The sequence below is a fragment of the Alexandromys fortis genome, unplaced genomic scaffold (assembly GCF_014885135.2).
Source record: "Alexandromys fortis isolate MF-2015 unplaced genomic scaffold, M_Fortis_MF-2015_v1.1 scaffold_128, whole genome shotgun sequence".
Classification (NCBI taxonomy): domain Eukaryota; kingdom Metazoa; phylum Chordata; class Mammalia; order Rodentia; family Cricetidae; genus Alexandromys; species Alexandromys fortis.
In genome coordinates this window covers 200,603-224,405 of record NW_026068012.1, presented here as the reverse complement: position 1 = coordinate 224,405, position 23,803 = coordinate 200,603, and the positions used below count along the sequence as shown (strand labels likewise).

At 50.5% G+C, this 23,803-nt stretch overlaps 1 protein-coding gene across 4 annotated transcripts in view; it reads right to left on the bottom strand.

The window, feature by feature from the left end:
- The window catches only part of Dop1b (DOP1 leucine zipper like protein B), a 110,067-nt gene that overhangs the window by 77,619 nt on the left and 8,645 nt on the right, over positions 1 to 23,803 (bottom strand). The window contains exons 1-4 of one of the 4 annotated variants that reach the window (XM_050162057.1): positions 21,481 to 21,617; positions 20,950 to 21,046; positions 17,902 to 18,066; positions 530 to 711 (exon numbers count right to left, since the gene is read on the bottom strand). In XM_050162057.1, coding sequence (XP_050018014.1) covers positions 530 to 711; positions 17,902 to 18,039 — 320 coding nt within the window. In that variant the 5' untranslated portion in view covers positions 18,040 to 18,066; positions 20,950 to 21,046; positions 21,481 to 21,617. Of the gene's footprint in view, positions 1 to 529; positions 712 to 17,901; positions 18,067 to 20,949; positions 21,047 to 21,405; positions 21,618 to 23,803 lie in introns of those variants that run through there. The other 3 variants (XM_050162058.1, XM_050162059.1, XM_050162056.1) reach the window with 3 other exon arrangements.

The following is a 23,803-nucleotide window of genomic DNA, read 5'->3' as shown; positions in this document are numbered from 1 at the left end:
GCACAGTCTAAGGCCACGCTCCACCCTAGCCCCAGGAGGGAACAGTTAAGAGCAAGCAGAGCCACTGAACTGCTGACAGATGCACATTTGATCTGAGATGGCCACAGGAGCAGGCAACTGAGCTGCCTGCACATTCTGCTCCTTATGCACAGGCGTGCTAAGGCGTGGACCCTGAATGCAGGTCTTTCTGAAGGTGACAATCTCCTGGTGGAGGATGGATGACTGGCTGCTGTGTGTTTTCTCCCCCATGCATATTTTGATTGCCATTTTTCTTTAAAAACTTTTTGAGATAGGATTTCGCGTAGTTAAGGGTGACCTTGAACTTCTACTCTTCCTGCCTTCACCTCCAGAGTGCTAGAGTTACAAGCATGCACCAGAACACCTGGCTTATCAGTACTAGCATCAAGTCCAGCACCTCGTGCATGCCAGGCAAGCAGTCTACCGAGTCCCATGCCTGTTGTTTTCCGATTGGGAACCGAAATACAGCTTGCCCTGGTGACGGTTGCACGAGAGCGGGAAGGGGCTGTACCTGTACAGGAACAAGTCCTTGGCCAGCCATTTGGTCCCCACTATCTTAAAGATGATCTCATAGGTCTCTAGGGCTTTAAGGTGCACACCACTAGGCAGGGCAGGATGCAGACACTGGGCGAGCCTCTTGCTGATAAGGAGCCTTCGCGGCAGCAGGGAATACTTCAGGTTGCTCTGGAGAGCCTGTGAGACAAGCAAAGGCAAGAGAGAGGGCAGTTGTGCCATTTACAGAAAAAAACACATCTGTGGAGGCCAGAACACGACGTGGGGCTGTGAGACAGACACACAGAGAGGAGCCAGAGGGACCGTGTGCGGAGGCTCAATGGAGACTCACAAGCTAGACTCTTGGGCCTTGAGTGATTGGATAGGCCCTGCCAATGCTGGAAGGGAAGCAGATGGTGTCTTGTGACACCATGGCACTCACAGACAGACAAGGGCTGTATGCACCTCCATCCCAGGAGCCAGCAGTCCCACAGACTGGAGAAGGACTGGACTCAACCGGCACAGACAGCACTGTCTCCTGTGTACACAGAAGCCTTGGCTGTTTGCTGGGGAGACTCATGCGGCGCTGGGTGGAGCTCACACACGGGGAAGGGGTATTGCGGGCACCTCTGCCAACTAGGGACTGTGCTGAGAACATCTGAATTCCATGGGAATGTGGAACAACAGTATCCCCAGCAAGCAGATGGGGGAACCCAGGACACTGTAGCTTCTAGAGCTGGGAATACAGCTCAGAGTTAAAGTATTTGCTGGGTGTGTGCAAGGCCCTGGGTACTAAAAACAAACAAACAAGAAAACCTACTCTTCCTGGCATCGAGAAGCAGAGGCAGAGCGCCATGGCTGGGAGATTTCCAGACTGTCTTACAATCCCATCTGACGCTGCGGTCTACCAGCCCACACAGATCTGTACTGAGAGCACACAGGGTAAACCCCAGGTTTCTGAGAGCCACTCAAAGGCCTCCAGAGCACGGCTGCAGTCTGCTTGGCCTGCCCCATTTCCACTTTCTTTTTCTTTTTGGGCATGTGTGTGTATTTGCCTATGTGTGTGTGGAGGCCAAAGGTCAACATTGATTGGGTGTTTTCCTCAATCATTTTCTACCATTAAAAAGCTATTATTTAGTGTGTGGGGAGGGTGGGTTCAGGCTGTGCATGCCTCCAGTCTCAGGTACAAAGACTTTGTGGGCTGATGTGGGAGGGCTGCTGGAACGCAGAAGTTTGAGGCTTTGAAGACAGCCTGCACAACCCAGCAAGACACTTTGTCTCAGAAGGATTAAAATGTTAACTTTTATATTATGTCACAACAATTTTAGAATGGAAAGAGCCTGTGCTCCAACCGCTTCCAGCTGAGGTTCTGGAAACAGGGTCTTGCTATGTAGTTCAGAGCTGGTCTCAAATACAAGCAGTTTTCTGGCCTCAACTTCCTGAGGTTGAAAACGGCCTGAGTGTCACAGCAAATACACTAAAGGAAAGGTCAGACGGTGACTTCCATACTGTGTTTATGCTTCGACAACTTAGGAAGACACCCACGTCTCATACAACAGAGTGGTTGTGGGCTAAGAGCCATCTCTACAGTATTTTTGACATAAGATTCTAAGCATACGCCTCCATCCCTAGCTAGCCATTGCCACTCTCTGCCAATAACACACCCCAGCTCCCAACTGCACGTGTCTGATATCATGACTCATCAAACCTGGCTGAAAAACATTAAGACACAAGTATTTGGGTATTAAATAGGAAGCCCAGCCCTAGGCTCTTTCTGCCTCCCATGCAGCAGGATGAGGCGATATCCTGCCTGCATATCCAGTTTTAGAGATGTTTCCCCCACACGAACTCAGGGTCACCTATGAAGAGCTATCCTCTTGTCCCCCATCCTCATCCCTCATACATGCTAGCATCCCAGCCCAGGTCAGGAAGGGCTTCCCCTCTGCTGCTCTTTCCAGCCCATGTGAGGATGCCACTGTGGAACAGACTTCTCAGTGAAGAGGGCTTAGAAACACCCCCAGAGCAGGTCAGAGTGGTGTGGGATATTCTTCTATACTGTGTGAATACACATCGCTGTGACTGGCTTAATAAAGAAGCTGGCTGGCCAATAGCTGGACAGGATAAGGTTGGGGGAGAGCCAAACAGAGAATGCTGGGGAGAAGAAGGGTGGAGTCAGAGGAGTTGCCAGCAAACACAGGGAGAAGCAAGATGGGCATGCTGTACTGAGAAAAGCTATATAGCAAAACATAGCTAAGAAATGTAGGTTAATTTAAATGTAAGAGTCAGCTAGTAACAAGCCTGAGCTATTGGCTGAGCATTTACAATGTACAGAAGTGTCTTGAGTGGTTATTTGTGAGCAGCTGTGGAGACACAGAGAAACTCTGCCTACACAGTGGAGGGTTATTTTCAGGAAGCTGGAAGCCCAGGCTGGTTGGCCAGTAACATACACAGTTCATGAGAAACAGTTTACAAATACAGAATAAACTCAGAGAAGCTGATAGGCTGGAAAGGGAAAGTAATTACGTTTTCAAAATCATTTTCAGCCATCTATGGGAAGAAAAACTGTGATTAAACAGGAAATTAAGCTTCCTTATTCATCTCACTCAGGAGCTACACAATCCTGAAAGAATTCCTGAAAGGACACTTAGGATACAATTACAATCTTGACCTCACTACATCCATCGACATAGCAGATTGACCTTAAAACAAAGGAACGGGGCCAAAGGAGAAATGTCCCTAAGTAGTGTCTGCTTGGCATGCAGAGGCCTGGGTTGGACTCTCAGTCCTCCAAATAAATAACTAATAAAACAAGAATAAAATGTAAGTTTGAGAAAAAGGGCTAAATTACAGCCTAGCTTCATGACTGTAAGCCAAGAAAGACTTAAGTTCCACCCAAGGGTTTCTCTGTACCCCACTTTGGTTCCTTCTAACATGACACAGTCAGACTGCACAATCTTCTCCAGGACGCAACTGGATCTGAAAGCGTGGACCATGTGCTCAGAACGGTGCACTTAAAAAGGGGTAAGCCAGCCAGGTGGGGATGGTGCATCCTTTAATCCCAGCACTCAGGAGGCAGAGGCAAATGCATCAAAGCCAGTTCCAGGACAGTCACAGCTATACAAAGAAACCTTGGCTCAAAAAACCAAAAAGAAAGAAAGAAAGGATAAAAGGTGGGGGGGGGGCGGTACACTTTATGTCGTGTGTATTTTAACTACTAATAAAAATAGTTTAAACATGTTTAAACTTAACACATGGGCAGAGAGGGAGTAGGTCTGACTTTAAAATGCTTTCTTTGGCTAGTGAATATCTCCTCTTCAAGTTTCCAGAAGCAGGGCCGGGAAGCCTGAGGGGTGTTGCTCAGGGGAGAAGTGTCTGCAGCACAAGCATGAGGACCAGATCTGAAGCCCCAACACGTAAAGCAGGATGTGGTCACACACACACTGCATTCCCAGCCCCGGGGGATGGTAGGGGGTGGGGGTGCGGAGATCTGAGGATCCCTTGGGCTTGCTGGCCATCAGTTTAGCTCCAGGTTCACTGTGAGACCCTGACTCAACATGTCCCTCTGATCTGTGTAGATGCACATCCACACACACGTATACAGTATGCGCACACACGTGCGCACGCGCACACACACACACACACACACACACACACACACACACACAGAGCACAGTCCAACCTGCCCCTGCAGAAGACAATGCTTCCTGCAGAGGGTCACATGCCATCTATAGAAAATGTAAGCAAGCCAGTTTAACACACATCTCCCACCAGGCCAACGAAGCACAACAGCCATGGAAGTCTGTCATCTTTGGGGGATTGCCCATTTTAAAAGCAAAAACAAAGCCATAAGATGTCACAGTGAGGCAGGCTGGCAGGTGTACTGAGCTTCAGCACTTGGTTACATCTTTGCCAAGGGACACCAAGAGTGCCCTTTAGACCAAATGGGATGGGAACAGATATTGAGTAATAACAAGCTGGCCAGGACTCCCCACTTCCCTGGCAGGACAGGGGCTCACTTGAGAGGACGGCAGTGGTATGACAATGGCTGCCAGAGATAAGCTGGAGAAACGGGTCCGCTGGCCTCCCCTAGGAGCCACTGCTGGGCCAGCCAGGCTGGATGTGTTTAACTCGGGGGTGACACTGTTTCCACTTCTGTGTCAACAAGAAGCTTCCTTCTCAAAAGGTTGTAGGCTGAGCAGCACCGAGCTATGCTCAGTCGTTCAGTCGGCGAACTCTGACCCGGCGAGGCCAGGATGAGTCGGCTCTCCATGCAGCTTCCAACACCCACCTCCTGGCACCTCTCTTGGTGAAGCTGCCGGAGAGGATCCTGTGTAGGTTAATTCACCTGTTCATCTCACATAGCGAGATCTGTTAGAAAGCTAACGGGTTTTTTGTTGTTGTTGTTGTTGTTTTAATTCTTAAGCCAGGTATGGTGGCATAGACCATTAGTCTCACAGGCAGAGGCGAGAGGATCAAGTTCAGGGTTAGCCTGGTCTACAGAGCAAGTTCCAGGAAACCATGTCTCAAAATACCAAAAAATTGAATGAATGAATGAATGAATAAATAAATAAATAAATTTTCTTTTTAAGTCAGCTGCAGGGTCACACAGAGAAACCCTGCCTCAAAATACCAAAAAATTGAATGAATAAATGAACAAACAAACAAATAAAAATTTTTATTAAGTCAGCTGCAGGGACTCGGGCCTATATATAGTCTTAGCACTTTCAAGGCAGAGGCAGGAGGATGGCCAAGACCACTTCCCCCTGCTAATATCAGCCAGGGCTTTCCGAGCTGTTGCCTGGGTGGTGAGTAAGGCAGGCTGGGGTGTGGACCAGGAGAGTCCCAAAGGTGCAGGCAGGAAGGTACAGGGGCCGGCTACTGCAGGGCAGGCACAGAGGCCAGGTGCAGCTGGCAGACACTGGACAGGAGCAGAGGCAACACTTACCATTCGTCCAGAGTGTGCTCTGTCAAGAGGAAATGCTCAGGAAACCATCATGAGGCCAAGGGTCTGTACCTAACCTACCTAGCTGGGTCCAAGTCAGGGCTCCTCCCTCATGGGCTGCGAGGCCATGACAGGCTACCTGAGTGCCCCAGGGCTGTTTTCTCACACAGGAAGTGTACTGTCACCGACTCACTGGCTGGCCATGTAGGTTAAACATTGAAAGGAGATGAGACGCAGAGCATCCATCCTACTTCACCAGTACACGCAAACACACAGAGACATACAACCTACACATGCATATACACCTCTGCACATGTGCATGCACACAAGGTGCCCTCTATATACACACACACACACACTCCACACATGTATACCTGCACAGTGAGATAACGCACATATCATACGTGTACACACCCTACAAAGACACACCCATGCACATGCACACACTGGTACATCCCTCACATATACCCACAGTTCACACATATATCACACATACACACATCCTACATATGCATATACAGCTGAGATGCACAGACACCCATATATCTCTAGCACATTATAAACACTCCCCACACACGCATGGACACATACATCATGAGTAACAGGATCTTAAACCACATTGGGGCTTCCAATCTCTTGGTTATGATGACATGGAAATCAATGTGCCAGAATAGAAAATTCTTAATTTTTGAAACAAGGTCTCATGGCAATCCTCCTGCCTCAGTCTTCGAATGCTGGGATTACAGGTGCATGCCCTCAGGATGAGCAGAAACTAGTTCTTGAACCCGATGCAGGAAACACACGGAGCTCACGCGGCAAACACGACCCACATGCAGACACGGCTCTTCATCGTCTGCCTTCTGCGTTTATTCCATTTAGATTTGTTCCCTGTGTGTGCGGCTTACAGGAGCGGGCCGCTCACAATCATGTGTTGTGTGATGTGGAACCTCAGGCTGGTGTCAGGTATTTTCTCGGTCACCTGCCACCACACTACTGGGACAAGGTCTCCCACTGAATTTGGAACTCAGAGATTCAGCTGGACTGGTGGGCCAATGGCCTCAGGGACATCTGTGTCCCCGCCTCCTCAGTCCAGGAATACAGGCCAGTACCATTTTATACTACTCGGGGTCTCAGCTCAGGTCCTCATGCTTAGACACCAAGCACTTTCCAGCCACGGCCACCTTCCCCAGCCCTTTGTGGGGCTTCTTTAACTTCTCCATCTGAGCGCTGACCTCCGGGTCCCTTGCCTCCCCACACAGGAGCTCAGAACAGCTGTGGCGCTCTGCAGCTCTATTCTTTGCAACAGGCCTCTTGACCACTGCCAGAGGACATGGGCCTCATTCAGTACAGAAACTCTGCTGGGCGTGGCTACACAGGCGGGAACCTCAAGGGAGCAGCAGGGGCTCACAGGGGCTAAGAACTCACAGACTCAGAAGCCAGGCCTCTGAGTTCCACAAGGAAGGAGGGAGGAGGGAAGGTAGAAGAAGCCACACTCTGAAGCTCACACTAGGCGTGGCACAGAGCAAGGGGAAGGATTTCAGAACGAGTGACCACATGCCACACGCTACACCAGCTTTCCTTTTTAAACACTGTCATCGACATACAAGGGACACGTGTGACAGACCTGTAGACAGGCTTACATGGAATCACAGAACTGTCACAAATCCTCGACGGCTTTAGGCCCCAAAGTATAACTGGTAACTCAGTGCTCACAAGTCACACAGGCTTGTGGAGCTGGCATCCACAGCGAACTGAACGTCAGCTCTTCCCTGACACCTCCTTCCTGAGATCGCTGGAGCCTCACACCAGGTGGGCCCTCCTCAGCTGGAGCTGACTGGCTTCAGATTGGCTGCTGAGAATTTAGGCCAAGCCACACAAGCGCTCCATTCCCTACAACCACACAAGACTCTGGAGTGGGGCCTGGAGGTGGCTCAGCTGACAACAAGTCAAAGGACCTGAGTCCAACCCTGGCACCTCTCCTCCACACAGGTGCCACAACGACTGCCACCCCTCCCCCACACATAAGTAAATGGAGTAAGATTCTGGATCGCATGGCAGATGGGCAAGTTCTTACAGTCAGTGACCAACCAGGGGCAAGAACACCAAAAGATGTAACTCTGAGTCACAGATGGGATTGGAGGTCACGGCTCTCCGTGGACATACGGCTGTCTTGCTCTCATCAGCCTTGGTCTGGTTTTATCTTATCTGGTCTTCCTTCTCGGCTCTTCGTTTCCCTGGTTCTCAAACAAGCTGTCTGTCCCTGTCCAGGAGTCTGTCCAGGTGGCTGCGTGGGAGAGGCTGTAACCAGCACTCAGGAGTGTACAGTACGCAGGAGTGTACTGTCAAACAGGCCTGGCTTGCCCTGGGGACAGCAGAGCCCCAGCTCTGTTCTCTCTGAAGCTTGTCCTGGGACACTCGGGCAGAGAGCAGGGCACTGGAAGAGCATGGCTCATAAACACAGCGAGTTCTGTGCTTAGCCCTGCAGTGTCCAGCCAGCCAGCTGCCACTCAGTGAGACAAAGGGCAGGGACTGGCGACGGGCAGTCACAGGAAGACTGATTTAATTTCTTATTTGGGGATTTGAACCCAGGACTCTGACACTGAGCTGCACTCCCAGCAAAGCTCTGTCCTTGTTCTTTTCGGCAGCACTGCGGGGCTGAACCTGGCCTAGTGTATGCCAGGCAAACTGAGCTCTACCCTCAGCCCTGTGCTGCATCTTTTAAAGACACAAAACACTTTTCCTGTCAATTGTCAAATGTGTCTGCGTGGCCCACAGAGGACCCAGGCTCCAGCTCACATTTGGCTAAAGGACGGGCTTAGTTGGGACACAGACTATCCAACCATGCAATTTTAAATAAAGAAAACATAATGTAACCTAAAAAAAAATCAAAAGTCCAGGGCAATGTTGCCATTGGCAGGATGACATTCAGAAACACCCGGAGACATTTATGACTTTATTTGTGGGCCGGGGAGGGGCTCGGCTATACTGCCATGTAGTGGACTAGAGGCCAGGATGCTAACAACCATCTTACAGTGCCCAGAACAGGGCCCACCTCCACCCAGATGCCCACTGTGCCGTGGCTGAGACACTCCCATGCAGAGGGTGCAGAGGAGCAGGGTTCCATCTCTGGCTTACACACAGAAAGAAAAAAGAACAACAAAAATAGCCCATTCTCAATGGAACAAAAATAGCCAAACAGTGTTTGTTCCTTTTATGCCTTTGAAGCAGAGGAAATCCCTTTCAGAAGCTGGCCTGCAGCCTTCCGGCCACATCTCAGGGGCCCCAGAAGTCACAAGGTCACATCTAAGTAAACTGTGCCGTGGAAAATGGAATCAAGAGGATTAAACTCGACAACCAGAACAGTATGCCTCCAGCTACCTCAGAACTCTCTACCAGGTGACCTCCACACATAAGAGGGTCTTTTAAACAAGGAAGAGAAGGGACTGGCCATTGGCGGGGCAGCCACATGCCTGCCCCATACTCAGAAGTGGAGTCTGAATTAACCCTGCTGCTCCCACACTGAGCATGCTCAGTGCTCCTGCTTTCCAGGGCAATCCACTTAGACTGTCTTCCAGCATACCAAGGCCCTGAGACATCGAGCTGGGGAGTCACCAGGAGCACTGGCAAGAAAAGATCTGTCACGGGCATAAAAGTAACAATTTGACTATTATTCACACACACACTTTTTTGTTTGTTTTGTAGTTTGAAACGGGGGTTCTCTGTGTTTCAACCCTGGCTGTTCTGGAACTGGCTGTGCAGTAGGAATTCCTACCACCAGTAGCCATTAAGTAACCCGCCCACTTGGGCGTGCCCCCCCCCCTGCAGAATTCAGTTGCTATTCCCCATTCCAGCAGAGGATTGTGATCTGTGAGTCTACCCCTAAATAAATAACCCTCTATTATTCTCAATTCTGAGCTAGTGTGGGATTTCTTTTAAGCATCCATCTTCACTAGCTCTGTAGACCAGGCTGGCCTCCAACTCACAGAGATCGTCCTGCCTCAGTCTCCTGAGTACTGGGATTAAGGCGTGCTGCGCCACCACCGCCGGCTATATACACACATTTTTAAAGGCTGATTTATCTTAACAAATAACGTGTATGTGTCCAGGTGTGGGTACGTGCGTGTGAAGTAGCTTTGAAGCCTACCGACCCTGGTCCTCTGGAGCTGGAGTTACAGGAGGTTGTGAGCTGCCTGGCTGAGTGCTAGGAACTGAGTTTCATGCTCTGAAGCAGGAACAGTCTGTCCTCTGAGCCATCTCTCCAGCCCAGCCCCTCACATATTGATCAGCCACTGAAATAACACACACAGCAACTAAGGAACAAACTGAGACAAGCCACGGAGGGAGGGCAGGGTGAGACACTGGGAACCACCAGAGGCCCTGCCGTTAAAATCACTGCCAAATGAGATCACCTGCCCAGTCTCCCGCAGCAAAGGCTGTCGGGCCATCTGCTCAGCCAGGGGCATTTTTCAGTGAGCCTGAAGATGTGAGTGGAAGAAACATGTGCCCTTAAAACTTCCCAAACGTTGTAGGCTGGACAGGTGCCCAGCGGCTAAGAGCCTGATCTGTTCCTGGTATTCATGCTGAGCAGCTCATAACTGCTGCAAACTTCAGCTCTGAGGGACCTGACACCTTCCCGGGAAACCTGCACTCACATGCACGTATGAGCGAGTGCACACACGTGTGCACTGCAGGACTGAGAGAGCTATGTAGAACAATCCATTTGTTTTTCTGTCCCTTCCCTTGTCGTGAGCCCGTTCTCCTGTCAGACTACTGGTCTACCTCATCTGAAGGTCACATCAAGGTACACTTCAAGGCACTCCCTGACTGACGTGGTTACTTCCAATTATTTGTCACCATACAACAATAAAGGCTCTTACAACTGCCTTTGTGGTTTTTGTCCATTTATATTGGCCCGCGCTAACATTCTAATTGTCTGTCATGTGGGAAACGTCAAAGTCACAGTGAACTTCTACTCTGTTCCCTCTGGAGAGCGGCTCAAGTCTGCCCACACCAAGAGTTGAGGACAGGGAAGGGCTGCAGCTCCCACACACGGCAGGATGTAAAACGGTGCATCCCTGTGCCAAACCATTTGTGGCCTCTAAAGACATTAATGGTGTGGCCACAGAGATGGCTCAGCAGCTCAAAGAACTTGCTGTAAATCCTGAGGAACAGGGTCTGTAGTCCAGTACCCTTGTTAATAAGCCTGTGACTCCATGTGATCCCAGCTGCTTCTGACCTCCACTCAAGCACAGGTATGTGCACCTACACACACACACACACACACACACACACACGTGCATGCACACACACACATACACACACATGCACACAAACAAACAAATAAATCTTTAACAAACTAAAACAGGGGCTGGAGAGATGGCTCAGCAGTTAAGAGCACTGGCTGCTCTTCCAGAGACACAGACTCAATTCCTAGCAGTCACATAGCAGCTCTCAACTGTTGTAACTCCAGTTCTAGGGGATCCTCACATAGACACACAAATAAATCATTAAAAAAATAAAATAAAAACACATACCCATTGGAAGAAACCCAACTGTCCATTACCAGGAAACGAATCCACAAACTGTGTATCTGTGGCCCTTACTCAGCAGCACAAGGTAAATGAATTATCAATATCTACAGCTGGGTAACCTTCAGAATAGCTTCGCTGAGAGAGGCCAGAGCAGGAGAAACAGAGGGCGTGTCCATTCATACAATTCTAGATCAGTACCCTTAGGACAGTCTTAGGTAGCCCAGGCTAACCTTAAACTCACACTGGAGCTGGAGGCTGTCCTTGAACTCTTGAGTCTCCTGCACCTAGCACCTAGCTGCTGGGATCACAAGCCATTACCACCACACCTAGCCTGTTTACATAAAACTTTTTAAAATGCACACTCATCTACAGTGACAGAGAGGAAGGAGACAGTTGTCTGGTGACGTGCATATGAAATGCCAAGAGGAACTTCTGGAGGTGACAGACACACAATTTGATGGTGACCAGGGTCTCACAGGGTTGTAAGCAAGTCAAAACCCATCATGTCCCGCTGAATACGTGTAGGGCTGGTGTTGCGGCTCAGTGGTAGACTTGGTTTGTAGAACAATATTCAGGCTACTGTGTGTCAATACGGCTTGGCTGGAGATGTGGGGCCCACGAAAAAGGACAGTTTATATTGGACTCAAATACCAGCCTGAATGTTGGTGCTCACAACCAAAATACCAGCTTATGACCAAAAGCATGTGCTCATGACCAAAGGCAGCCATGTTTTTTGTCTGATTAGGCTACGTTTACAAATACTATACAATGTTTCTCTTAACACAAATTTACCTCTCAGGGGGTGACTTGGGTTCTTCCTGGCTTGCAGATGCTTGCCTTCTGGCTGTGTCTTTGCATGGAGTGCTTGGGGAAAGCAGACAAAGAGAAAGGTGTCTTTCCTTCCTCTTGTAAGGCCACAGTCCTATCAGATAAGGGCCCATCCTATGACCTTATTTAACTTAAATTGCCTACTAATGACACTTTCTCCAGAGTCACTTGGGGGTTGTCCAGTGGGGACCCTTTCTAGGCAGAGCAATACTGAGTCACTGTCTCTTTCCTGGACCCTGAACTCCACTCTGCTGGATGACACACTGCTGTCCTTCTGTTATCGGTCACAGGAGAGTTACTTGTCTGTGTGAACCTGGCCAACTTCCACACCTCCAGCAGACTGGAGAGGATAAACTACAAATTCTTTCACGCAAACACAAAATAGATTGGCTATCTTGGTCACAAATTGGAAAGTGTAACAGACTCCTCTGCAGACAGCAAGCTCATCTCAAAGATCCACCTCAGCCTTGTCATATTTGAGAAGCTTGCACGGGGCAGCTGAATCAGCAATGCCCTCAGAGTCTCAGCACAGCCCCAGTAATCTGGATAAGGGCCATGCTGTCATCTGAACCCCTGAGCTGGGCACAACACACCAGGATCCAGCAGCTGCTGCCACACACCGGAACCAGGGGTTTGAGCTGATCTCTATCAGTGGAGAGCATTAGATGGCCGCTAGCAAGTAGATAAAGCATAGCTCCAGGCAGGTGCCACAGGCTGAGAGGGCATCTTATCACCTCCCTTCTCAGGGCCCAGGCAGCAGGGGTAAGGAGTGAGGCTTAGCTGCTCAGGGTCGGGAGAGAACCGCTGAACACCACCTGTCCTTCCTTAAAGGGCCCCAGCCAGAGCTCAAGTCATCAGGAAAGCTATGAGAGCAGCCGGTGCCTGACCAGGAAGTTCCCAGGTCACAGGCACTGAAAAGGCTTGAAGGACGCGGCAGCCTCCACTGGTAGGTGAGAAGGAGCTTTGGAACTGTGATGTGGATGGACATCTGGAGTTAGGACAGATCTACTAATTTCTATCTGAAGTCCTAATAGCCAATACCTTCCAGAGGGACTGCATGTGGAGAGACCATTCCAGAGGACATTAGGACAGAGTGAGGCACTGGGGTGCATCTTCCTCAGGGAGTGCCACTGGTATCCTTACGAGATCAGACGAACAAAAAGGGGGCATAGGAAGGAAGGGGAGCCCCCATTCAGAGACTAGTTGAAGTCTTGAGCCAGATGAACAGGGAATTTTGGGAATTCAAGGAACCCTTACTATAAGACACTACTAAGTTCACTGTGGAGGCTGCCTAACTAGAAATAGGGTTCTTCCTCCATGGAGGTATTTCCTAGAGAAATGTTAAAATTACCCCAACCATTCTTAACACCAGAAGGTATACAACCCTGAATTTGACCTCACTCCTTTTCAGTTGTAAAACCCAAAACTTCCTGAGAATCTCACAAACAAAATTAGGAAGTTTGCTTATGGCCCACACATATTTTAACTCCCGTGTCTTACTATAGTAAGGATCCCTTGAATTCCTGTGGCCTTGGATTTTTGTCCGATCAGACTGCAGTCCTGTCCAGCACACCTCAGGAACCACCCTCAGACCCCATTTCCTAGAGAGAGCTCCTCAGAAACCTGTGGAGCCATCTGACTTCAAAACCACAGACAGCCATTACAAGACACTTGAACAGAACCTCTCCCGAGCAGCTCACTGGGGTACAAACTGTCGTTTTCTTCAGTGCCTCTCTCTTTCTCTCTCTCTAATGCCCAGCTGAAATCTGCTCAAAAACCTTTCCCTAAGCCCAGCTGCACACAGACTCAACTCTTCTGCCTGCCCTGAAGTCAAGAGCTCTGGTTTCATCTGAGCAGAGGTCTCAGCAGAGACACTTAAAGAAGGGGCAACCAGTACAGACACCTCCAGAGGATGGCCAGGCTGGGACAGAGGTGCCCTTTTACCACCCCACCCCCACCCCTGCTTCTCCCTAATTCCGCTAAAGAGAATCCCCACCTAGAGCCAGGCATGGTGGCACACACCTTCAGTCCCAGTACCCAGGAGGCTAAGCAAGGAGGGTTGCAGGATCAAAGCCAGCCTGGGCCAGACCCGGCTCAAGACTACAGTAGGAATGCTCCCACCTAGCTGTTGGCGTGTTAACTGTCAAAGTAATTTTCTTTAGATTCGGATAACCAAGAGCATCTTATGTTCTTTGTCAGATGCCACCACGGTTATTAGATCCGTCAACCAAGTCCCTGCCCAGGAGCTGTCTTCCTGCTCCCCACAACTGAAGTCCCCTTTCTCTAAACCAGCTATACTTTAGACCTACGTCACAGCCCTCACTCAGGCCTCTGCTCAAATATCATGTTAGCAGCAAGCCATGCTGTTGAAGAACGGTCACTGTGCCCTTCATCCCCCGTGCCCCACATTTAATTTTCCTTCCTAGTGCTCAGGACTCAACATCATACTGGTTGCTGTCCCACCAATAAAGCCTCATATGCCATGTGAGCGGGTGTTTTGCACAGCTGCCACAGCCCAGCATCCAGATGTTTGGTCTACTGTGGCGTCTGGCAGCCTCGGATGAATCTGCTGTAACAAATACCACACACAAAGTGGCCTAAACGATGTTCTGTAACAGAAAGAAGCTGAAGCCACCCTCGCCTAACACTTCAGATACCAGACACTGGCTACTCATGAGCGCTGGTAATAATCGATCCCCACGGCCCAGCTGACGATAATTGATCCCCACGGCCCAGCTGCTCTGGTAGTCTGCTGTGTTCGGGGTGTTTCCTGGACGTCAGGGTCCTGAGCCCCATTTTCACACACATGGTGTCACTTGTCCATACATGTCTATGTCTGTGTCCAAGTCTCTCTTCTTTTTCTCAGTACTGGGGACTGAGCCTAGGGCCTGATGCATGGCGGGCAAGTGTCCTACCATTAAGCCACAGCCCTCGGCCCTCTCTCTAATGCATCAGGCCAAGGTCTCACTAAATTGCCCAGCTGGCATTAGACTCTCTGTAGTCCAGACAGTCCTTAAATCTGCCATCCTCTTGTCTCAGCCTCCCGAGTAGCTGTGGTTACGGGCCTGAGCCAACAGGCCTGGCTCAAATGTCCCCTTTCTGTGATGTTTTCTTGTTTTTTTTTTTTTTTTTTTTTTTTTTTTTGAGACAAGATCTCACTATATATTTCTGGCTGGCCTAAAACCTCTTATATAGCCCAGGCTGCCGTCTAACTCAAGAGTTCCACCTGCCTCTGCCTCCCAAGGATGGCATTAGACATTCTCCTTATGATAAGGGTGCCTCTCAGTGGGTCCAGCCATCACTAATCACACCACTGCAGGCTGACCATCCCTGCAAAGCGCCTATCTGTGAATACAGTTAGATTCTGAGGACCCAGAGTGAGGGCTCTGAGAAATACAACTCAGCACCACCCTAACGGCTACTTGATCTGAACAAGTTAGTTAATACTGTTTACTGGCAACAAAATCACACTGGCCTCACTTGGGCAACGGGGTGGGGCTCCTTGGCCCTGAGAAGGCACAGCCCACTCTCCATGGAGAAGCTGCCTAGACAAAGGGCAGGAAAATGTAGGGAAAGCCTAACAATAGCAGAGCTCTGGGGGTCAGAAACGCGGGCTGAGCCTGTGCACAGGCCTGGCCAGAGCTGGGTGTCAGGCTATTTCACAAGTCTCTTTTGATTGTATTCTATTTTCTTTTATGCTACAGTACTGGGGATTGAACCTAGCCTCACAGGTTAGGCCTAATTATAGTGGCAGAGAAGAAGAAACGTCATCAAAGGTCTAGGGCTACAGCTTCACTGCCTCACAGGTGTAAAGCCCTGGGTTCAACAGCTATCACCACGCACACCGCTGCACCATCATGGGGGTGGGCTGGAGGGTGGGCAGAAAGGCAAGCCCCAGGCCAAGCACGAAACACCAGACCTTGTTTTTGGTGGGAGCGGCGGCAGTGGTGGTGGCTGCAGCAAGACTGCCCGAACGACAGGGTGGGATTTTGTGGGTAAGATCTGTAGCAAGAAGTGACCTTTCAAATTAAACCTTTATCCAGTGTAATCCCACTGGCAGGGGTCATATCAGGGAATAATCCTTAGGAAATAAGGGGCTAGGGACTGCATTCAGTCCTTCCCGGTTTGGACCGTTTGTCGAGGACCATTTGGATGGAAATAAGACAAGAGATATGATGGAACCTGCAGGCTCCACTCCAGCTCCACCCCACTCAGGGCGGCAAACCCGGGCCAGGTGAGTTTACAGCGGAGCCTTTGCACATCTCCATGGTTACACCTCCACGGCCTCTGTCCCAGGCCCTATCAAAACGTCCAAGACACCGTCTATCCAGCACCAGGACAGCTCTGGACACCAGGAGGGCAGCAGAAAGAGAGGGCCCCAGGGTGTCTTAGCTATACCCACAGTAATAGATTAGCTCCCCAGGCTCCAGTTTCCTCTCTGGAAATAAATCTGGGAATGCCATACACCTCCACGGCCTCTGTCCCAGGCCCTATCAAAACGTCCAAGACACCGTCTATCCAGCACCAGGACAGCTCTGGACACCAGGAGGGCAGCAGAAAGAGAGGGCCCCAGGGTGTCTTAGCTATACCCACAGTAATAGATTAGCTCCCCAGGCTCCAGTTTCCTCTCTGGAAATAAATCTGGGAATGCCACCACTCTCCTGTACTAGAGTCGGTTAACAGAACACACTTCCTTCAGACCGCTATGCAAGCCTTAGCTCTCTTGGATGTGATGGCTAAAACTGTCACCTGCCAAGCCTTTTCCCTCTTGGGCAGGGGTTGTCCAACCAAGGAACCTCAGGCTCCAGTATCGCCTAAAAACCCTCAGGAGTAGAAATCTGTCTATCCCATTGAGCACCTGCCTGCTGTGACATTTGCAAGTGAACGTGCCTCGCATGAAACCAGGCCTTTCCTGGCCAATGAGCTGCAACCCCCTATCTCACTGGAGCCCCACAGCCATCTGCCAGGCTGAGCTGCGAGCCCCACACACACCCTATGCTGGGAGCTGAGCCCAGGGCCTTAGGCGTGTCAGGCCAGCACTCTGGGAACTGCTTTCTGGCCTCAGAGTGAGGGTGTTGGGGTGGATACATGGGGAGGGGGACACAGCTGCCTAGGCAGAGTACCAGGCTCAGACTGTTTGTTCTTCACTGCCCAGTCCATGCCTGGGAAAGATAAAGGGAGCACTCTCTCTCCTCAGTGGGGTTTTCTGGGGTTCCCTGACCTGCAGACTAGAGCTGGAGAAGGAATCCTCCAACTCTCTCACCTGACACTCATGCTCCAAACCCAAGTGCTGGCCAGACAGCCTGAGAGGGCTCGCAGCCCACTGTGTGCCTAAGAATCTCTGCGGGGGTCTTCCTGCTGGGCACAACAGATGAGTCCTACAGACATAGTTGGAGCTCCATTTGATCTGCTTGGGTCTTTCCAGACAACAACCCTTTCTGCATACCCTAACACATAAACACTCACAGACTCGTATACTCGCGCGCGCACACACACACACACACACACACACTCACACAATTAGTTAGCTTTCCATTCTTCTAGAAGTTACCAGTCAGCAACGAAAGAGCCCAAAAATTACAGCACAAAAGAAACAGAAAAATTCTCAGCAGACACAGAATAATCTTTGAATAATTTAAAATTGTCAGTACACAGATTTATCAAGAAAAGGCCACTCAGACAGGTGTAGTGTGCACACCTTTAATCCTAGCACTTGGAGGTAGGGACAGGTGGACTGAGTTTGAGGCCAGCTTGTTCTGAGTTTCCAGGATAGCCGGGGCTACAGACAGAGAAACCCCCGTCTCAAAAAAAAAAAAAAAAAAAAAAAAAAAAAAAAAAAAAAAAAAAAAAAAAGGCCACTCTACTGTATCAACGCTATAAGAGCCAACATGATGATGATGAGTTCTGGGCTCAGAAGATGCTGGAAGAGTTACATGTGGAGTTGTGCTACCCGTGGTAAGTCTGAGGTACAGACTCTAGTTGCTCCTCTTTTCTGTTATCTAGGTGTTCTAACCTTCACAAATTCCTTACCATAATAAAAGACAACTCTGGCCCCACCTCCGCACCTTCCAAACAGGAAATGCCCCGTACCTTGTTGAGCTTGCCAAGTGAAGATATAAGATCCGCCCATTCGCTGGAGGACTCGAAGTTTCTTAAGGCCTTTTCGATCACCGAGGAGTAACTTCTGTACCTGTAGTCGCTTAGCAGCTCCTGCTCCTCCGGGTCCATCTTACATTCTCGCACTGAAGGAGGGGTCTACAGGGGAAATTGGAAAATACATGAGGGAGCCGCTCCCAGGCACAAGTCCTCTCCAACTTGGAGACCTGTGTCCACAGACTCACCAGGCAATCCAATTCAAATATTTACAAGGCTCCTAGGCCAGGCGCAATGTAAATAAAGATACAGAGCTCCCACTGTTATGGGTCCTGAGGGACACAAGTGCGCTGGGTAGAAAGAGGCAAGGATGCTAGGACCAGATCGGCCTAACGGACAACATTAACTCTAGGAGAGAAACTAGCAAAATCACATCCTACAGCTGGCTGCTAATTCTGAACGCAGAAGGGCCCTTCCATCACAAACCTAAGGATGTGTGTGCTTTCAACCAGAAAGGTTCACTTAGTAATTCAATCCTCTACAACTAAATGAGGAGACTGGGAATAGTCTTCACAAAAACCAGGTAAGAGGGCTGGCTAGACGGCTCAGCAGGGAAAAGTGCTTGTTACAGGGACCAGCAACCTGACTCTGGGCCAGATGTGGAGAGCATGCCTATGATCACAGTACCAGGCAGGAAGGCAAGAGAGTTACGAGTTCAACCTAAGATACATGATCCTGGGGCTCATGACAGACAGACATAGGTAGACGGCAGGGAGGAGGACATGAGATGCGGTGGGGCTGGGGGTGGTGGTGGGGGGGGGGAGAAAATATAAGCTTCATGAAAACAGCTAGCCAAGCAAGATCATCTATGGTATGACTTCATTTGTATGAAATACCCAAGGCGTGCAAGCCTCTCGTGATGGTAAGCAGGTTAGGGGGTGCCTGGGGTAGACCAGAAACAAACAGCGATAGGGTCATTTGAGGTCACCGAAATGAGGTTCTGGCAATCACTGCAAAACCCTGTAAATCTCCAAAAATTGCTGAATTATACACCTGGTGAATTCTGCAGTCTGTAAATTATACCCAAATTAACACTTTTAAAAACTAACCTAAGAAACCCTGTCTCGAAAAATCAAAAAAAAAAAAAAAAAAAACTAACCTAAACTCTGAATTCCATCCGCTCAGCACACTCGTCCCTCATTTTCCCACTTTGCAGAAAGTGGCCCCTATGTGGCCAGGCATGTTGCTCTAGATTTCTTCCTTCCCTTGGCCTGCCATACTCAACCCAAGTCCTGCTGTCCTGCAGTGCAAGCCCCCTGCTCCCCGCAGGTCCCCCATTCCCATTCTTCTCCCACCCACCACATTCTCACACAGCTCTCCCAGAATCCTCCTGTAAGGTAAGTAAGTGCCCTCTCTCCACACAGATGCCAGCCTACAGAATCCTCCTGTAAGGTAAGCGCGCTCTCTCCACACAGATGCCAGCCTACAGAATCCTCCTGTAAGGTAAGTGTTCTCTCCACACAGATGCCAGCCTACAGAATCCTCCTGTAAGGTAAGTGCCCTCTCTCCACACAGATGCCAATCTATGAGGCTCCATCCTCTGCTGCCTCCACCGCAGGGGCATGTTCTCAGAGAGACTCATCCTACCACAGAGCTGCGCTATGCAAATCAATCTGCAATTTCACTCTCAGGAGGACCTGTAAGCTTTCTCTGAAATAACAGGCTTCACGCTTTGTGGAAACAAACAAAAAGGTGATGATCTGGGGGCAGTGGTTTAATTTGCCAAGTCTACGAAGTTCCTACAACCGCAAAGTCTATAGCTGAGCACTTTTTTTTCCTGTAAAGAATTTCCAGTCTGAACTCCCAACATCACTGCAGTCCTGAAATATCCTATGTGCAGTTTGTTTACTGAGTGTCCCAGAACGAGGGAAAGAACTTGAGCAGGACTAACAGAGGAACTACTTAGATAATCGCAGCTGAATTGGGCAGAATCTTACAGGAGGATTCTGTAGACTGGCATTTGTGTGACGTGGCCTGGAGTATCCAGTCTGGGCTGAGGAGATGGCTCAGTCAGGAAAGGTGCTCAGGACCTGAACTGCATCCCCAGAACTCATATAAAAAGGTCAGATGTGGTGGGGGCACACACTTGTCATCCTACCACGGGGGTTCTCTGTCCATAGCCTAATCTGGGCTCTAGGCTTCAAGGAGAGACTTTGCCTCAAAAATAAAATGGTCTTTTCTGAGAAATGAAACTCAAAGTTTGACAGACATAGACGCACCAGAGTCTGATTTGGGCGAGAAGAAAGGGAAGAGGAAGCCCAACTATGAACACAGGTGGGGACTCCTGTGTTACCAGGAAGAGAGCCATCACTGATAAGATCAGTGTTCAGGAGCAAATACCAGGCTGCTCTCAGCCACGGATGAAGGCAGCAGGTGCAGCTCTCTGTTATGGTCTGATGCCAGAAGGAAGGGCTAGCTGGTGTAACAGCACGGCTAAGATGCTCAGAAATTACTCATCCAAGCTGTTTAAAACACCTTCAAAATATGGGGCACGGGGAATTACAAAACTACACAGCTTCTGTGTCAGTTCAATACATCTTTCACTTAGGAAGCACACTGGGGTTTCACGAGGGGCATTCCTGCCAAAAGATGGGACTATCAGGAATTATAGGATTAGGGCTCAGTTCAGCGGGAATCTGTTATACAAGGTGCGAGAATGACCAGGTCAAACTCTACACTGCTCTTCTTGCAAGATGTCCTGGACACCTTTGTGAGTGGGGCAGCTCAGTTAGCAGAGTGTGTGCTACGTAGAATACAAACGATTATACACAAAGGAACAGGCATACACACAGGCACCCCTGACTCATTAACCTTACCACAGAAAGCATCAGTGGGGGCTCCCTCACCGTACCCATTCCTAATTCCTTAGCTCAAGTGAAAACCCCAAACCATCTGCCAAATCCGGAAGTCGATTGTAAATATGCGTACAAGGAAGGAGTCAGGCGAACACAGTAACAACCGACAAACAGGAGCCTTCCCATTTACCTGTAGATAATAATGTCCCTGCGTCTACAGCACATCAACCCTCTTCACCAACTGGCCCAGTTTTGAATTCGGCCTTTCAGAGTGAGACCAAATGGCACTGGAAAATAAAAGCAAGACACCTGACGCTTCACAGGAATGGCTTTTAAATGTGGGGTGTCCTGGACAACCCTAGACAGGTTTCCTGAGAGGGAGACTGTTGTCACCGGGTGACAACCTCGGCGGCTCATCCGCAGGCGCAAGGCCAGGCCGGCTGGTGCACACGCACGGAAGCTGGGAGTCCATTGGGGAACCGGGAAGCCCTGCCCGACAAAGGCTGAGCTTTTGGTACCGCCCTGGGACCGCTGGGCGGAGAGGGGTGGCCGCCCGACCTCCACCTGCGGCCGGAGGCCGGTTCGCAGGGACCCTGCCCAGCCGCAGAAGGCCGGGGCTGAAGCCCACACCCACGCGCGGCCGTACCCGCAGTGCAGCAGCCCTGCCGCCGCCCGAGCCCTGCGCATCCGCCGCTCCCGGGCCGGCGGAGATGAGACTTACGGGCGGCCGTGGAGCTCGGCGGCGGGCGTGTGGACCAGTCGGCTGCGGGAGACAGCGGCTCAGCGCTACGGCAGCCCGCGGAGGAAGCGCCGCACCTCAGCCCAGCGCCGCCACTCCCGGGAACTAGGCGGCTGGGGGCGGGGCCGGAAGGCGGGGCCTCGAGATGGGGCGGGACCCGGAGGCAGGCCCTCGGCGAGGGGAGGAGTCTTCGGGGTGTCTGGGCGGGGCCACAACCTTAGCGCGTGGGCGGTGCGGAGGGCGGGGCCTTGATCTCGTGGGTGAGCCTCTCTCCCCGTGGGCGGGGCCGTGGCGGTGTGGTGGGCGTGGCCTAGGCGAGACGGGGCCGGGCCCTGACCTCATAGGGCGGAGACCGAAGGAGGAGACGGGCGGCAGGGTGGGTGGGGCCTCTGAGGGCGGGGCCTTGGGGGTCAGAGGTCTGCGTCCCCGAGGTCTAGACTGACCCTACAAGCTGCCCCAGGAGGCCCCGTGGTGGTCGTGGTTTCGCGGTGCAGTCGGGGGAAGCCTCACACGGATCGGCAGGTAGCCCTGTGCTTTTCTGACACAAGCAAAGGTTTTCGGACGTCAGTCAGGGCCTGCCCAGAGTCGTCCCTCCCCTGCCCCTTGGGCCCCTGGAGGGCTGTTCCCAGGCTTTGCGTCAGGACCACACCCACATCTTCCACCGCGGGGAGGAGGCAGGAAGAATCCCAAGCTCCAGGGTTAGCCGAAGGCTGGGGGTCTCCGGGTTCAGGTGTCTCTGCATCCTCGAACATTAATATCTGGGGACCCACAGCTACGAATCAAGAAGAGTGGCGGGGTCTGGGAGCTCGCAGGGCTCCCCTGACATTAACCCTGACTCGATCACTCCAGCTGCAGCTCCCAGCCAGCTGAAACAGTGCTGCCTACTGACTAAGTGGTCTTGTCAGTGATGGCCTCTTCCCCTTTTAACTCGTCAGAGTCCCTCGATTTTAGAGCCACTCTGGGACTAGGCAGCCCTTGAAAGTTTGGACGGAGCTGGCTAGTTTGATGTCAACTTGACAAAAGCCAGAGTCATCTGAAAGGACGGTAACTCAATTGAGAAAATGCCTCCATAAGATCCAGCTGTAAGGCATTTTCTCAATTAGTGATTGATGGGGATGGGAAGGGCCCAGCCCATGGCGGGTGCTGGTCCTTGGTTCTATAAGAAAACCCCCAAGCAAACCATGAGAAACAAGCCAGTAAGCAGCTCCCCTCCATGGCCTCTGCATCAGCTCCTGCCTCCTGGTTCTTGTCCTGTTGGAGTTCTTGCCCTGACTTTCTTTAATGATGAACAGTGCTGTGGAAGTGTAAGCCAAATAAATCCCCCACCCCACCCCAAACTGCCTTTGGTTGTGGTGTTTCACCACAGCAATGGTAACTAAGACACAACCCAAATCCATTTAGTAATAGTTTATAACGTTCAGTGAATATATATGTTTCTGGGAGAGATCTATGCATTTGTTGATACCAAAATTTGTTGATTCCAAAATAGATCTGTCCAAGTGGGCAAGATGGCTAAGTGGGTATATGTGCTTGCTGCTAAGACTGAGCCTGAGCCAGGCAGTGGCACACGCCTTTAATCCCAGAACTTGGGAGGTAGAGACAGGTGGATATCAGTGAGTTTGAGGCCAGCCTGGTCTACAGAGTGAGCTCCAGGACAGACAGGACTATGCAGAGAAACCTTGTCTGAAAAACAAACAAACGAAAGACTGGATTCAATCCCAGGAAAAGAAAGCCAACTCATAAAAACTGCCTTCTCACAGATGCTTACAATGTAGTACAGGTGTGCACAATCATGCACACACAAACAACTGTAAAAATAAATTACAAAACAAAGTCAGAATGATAACCCCGAACAGGAAGAGTTATGTTAATGTTAAATCTGGGTTGCTGAAAAAAGAACAACAATAACAAAAAATATGGGGCTGGAGAGATGACTCGGGTGTTAAGAGCACTGACTGCTCCTCCAGAGAACCTGGGTTCAATTCCCAGCATCCACATGGCAGCTCACAACTGGCTGTAGTTCCAGAGGATCCGACACCCTCACACAGACACACATACAGGCAAACACATGGGGGGGGGGAAAGGTTGGGGTGCTGACTTTTGTTCCATCCATTTGCTGGATACCAAGTGTTATCGTTCTGCTGGCCTTCCCTGCCACATGGGACCCTGTCCCTTTAAGAGACAAACTCCCCCACCTCCCAATTACCCCACCTTCCCACTGAGGCAAGCTGATCTACTGCCTCTCCCCTGTCTTTCTTCCCCCTTCCCCTTCTCTCCCTACCTCACCCCTCCTCTATTTATCTCT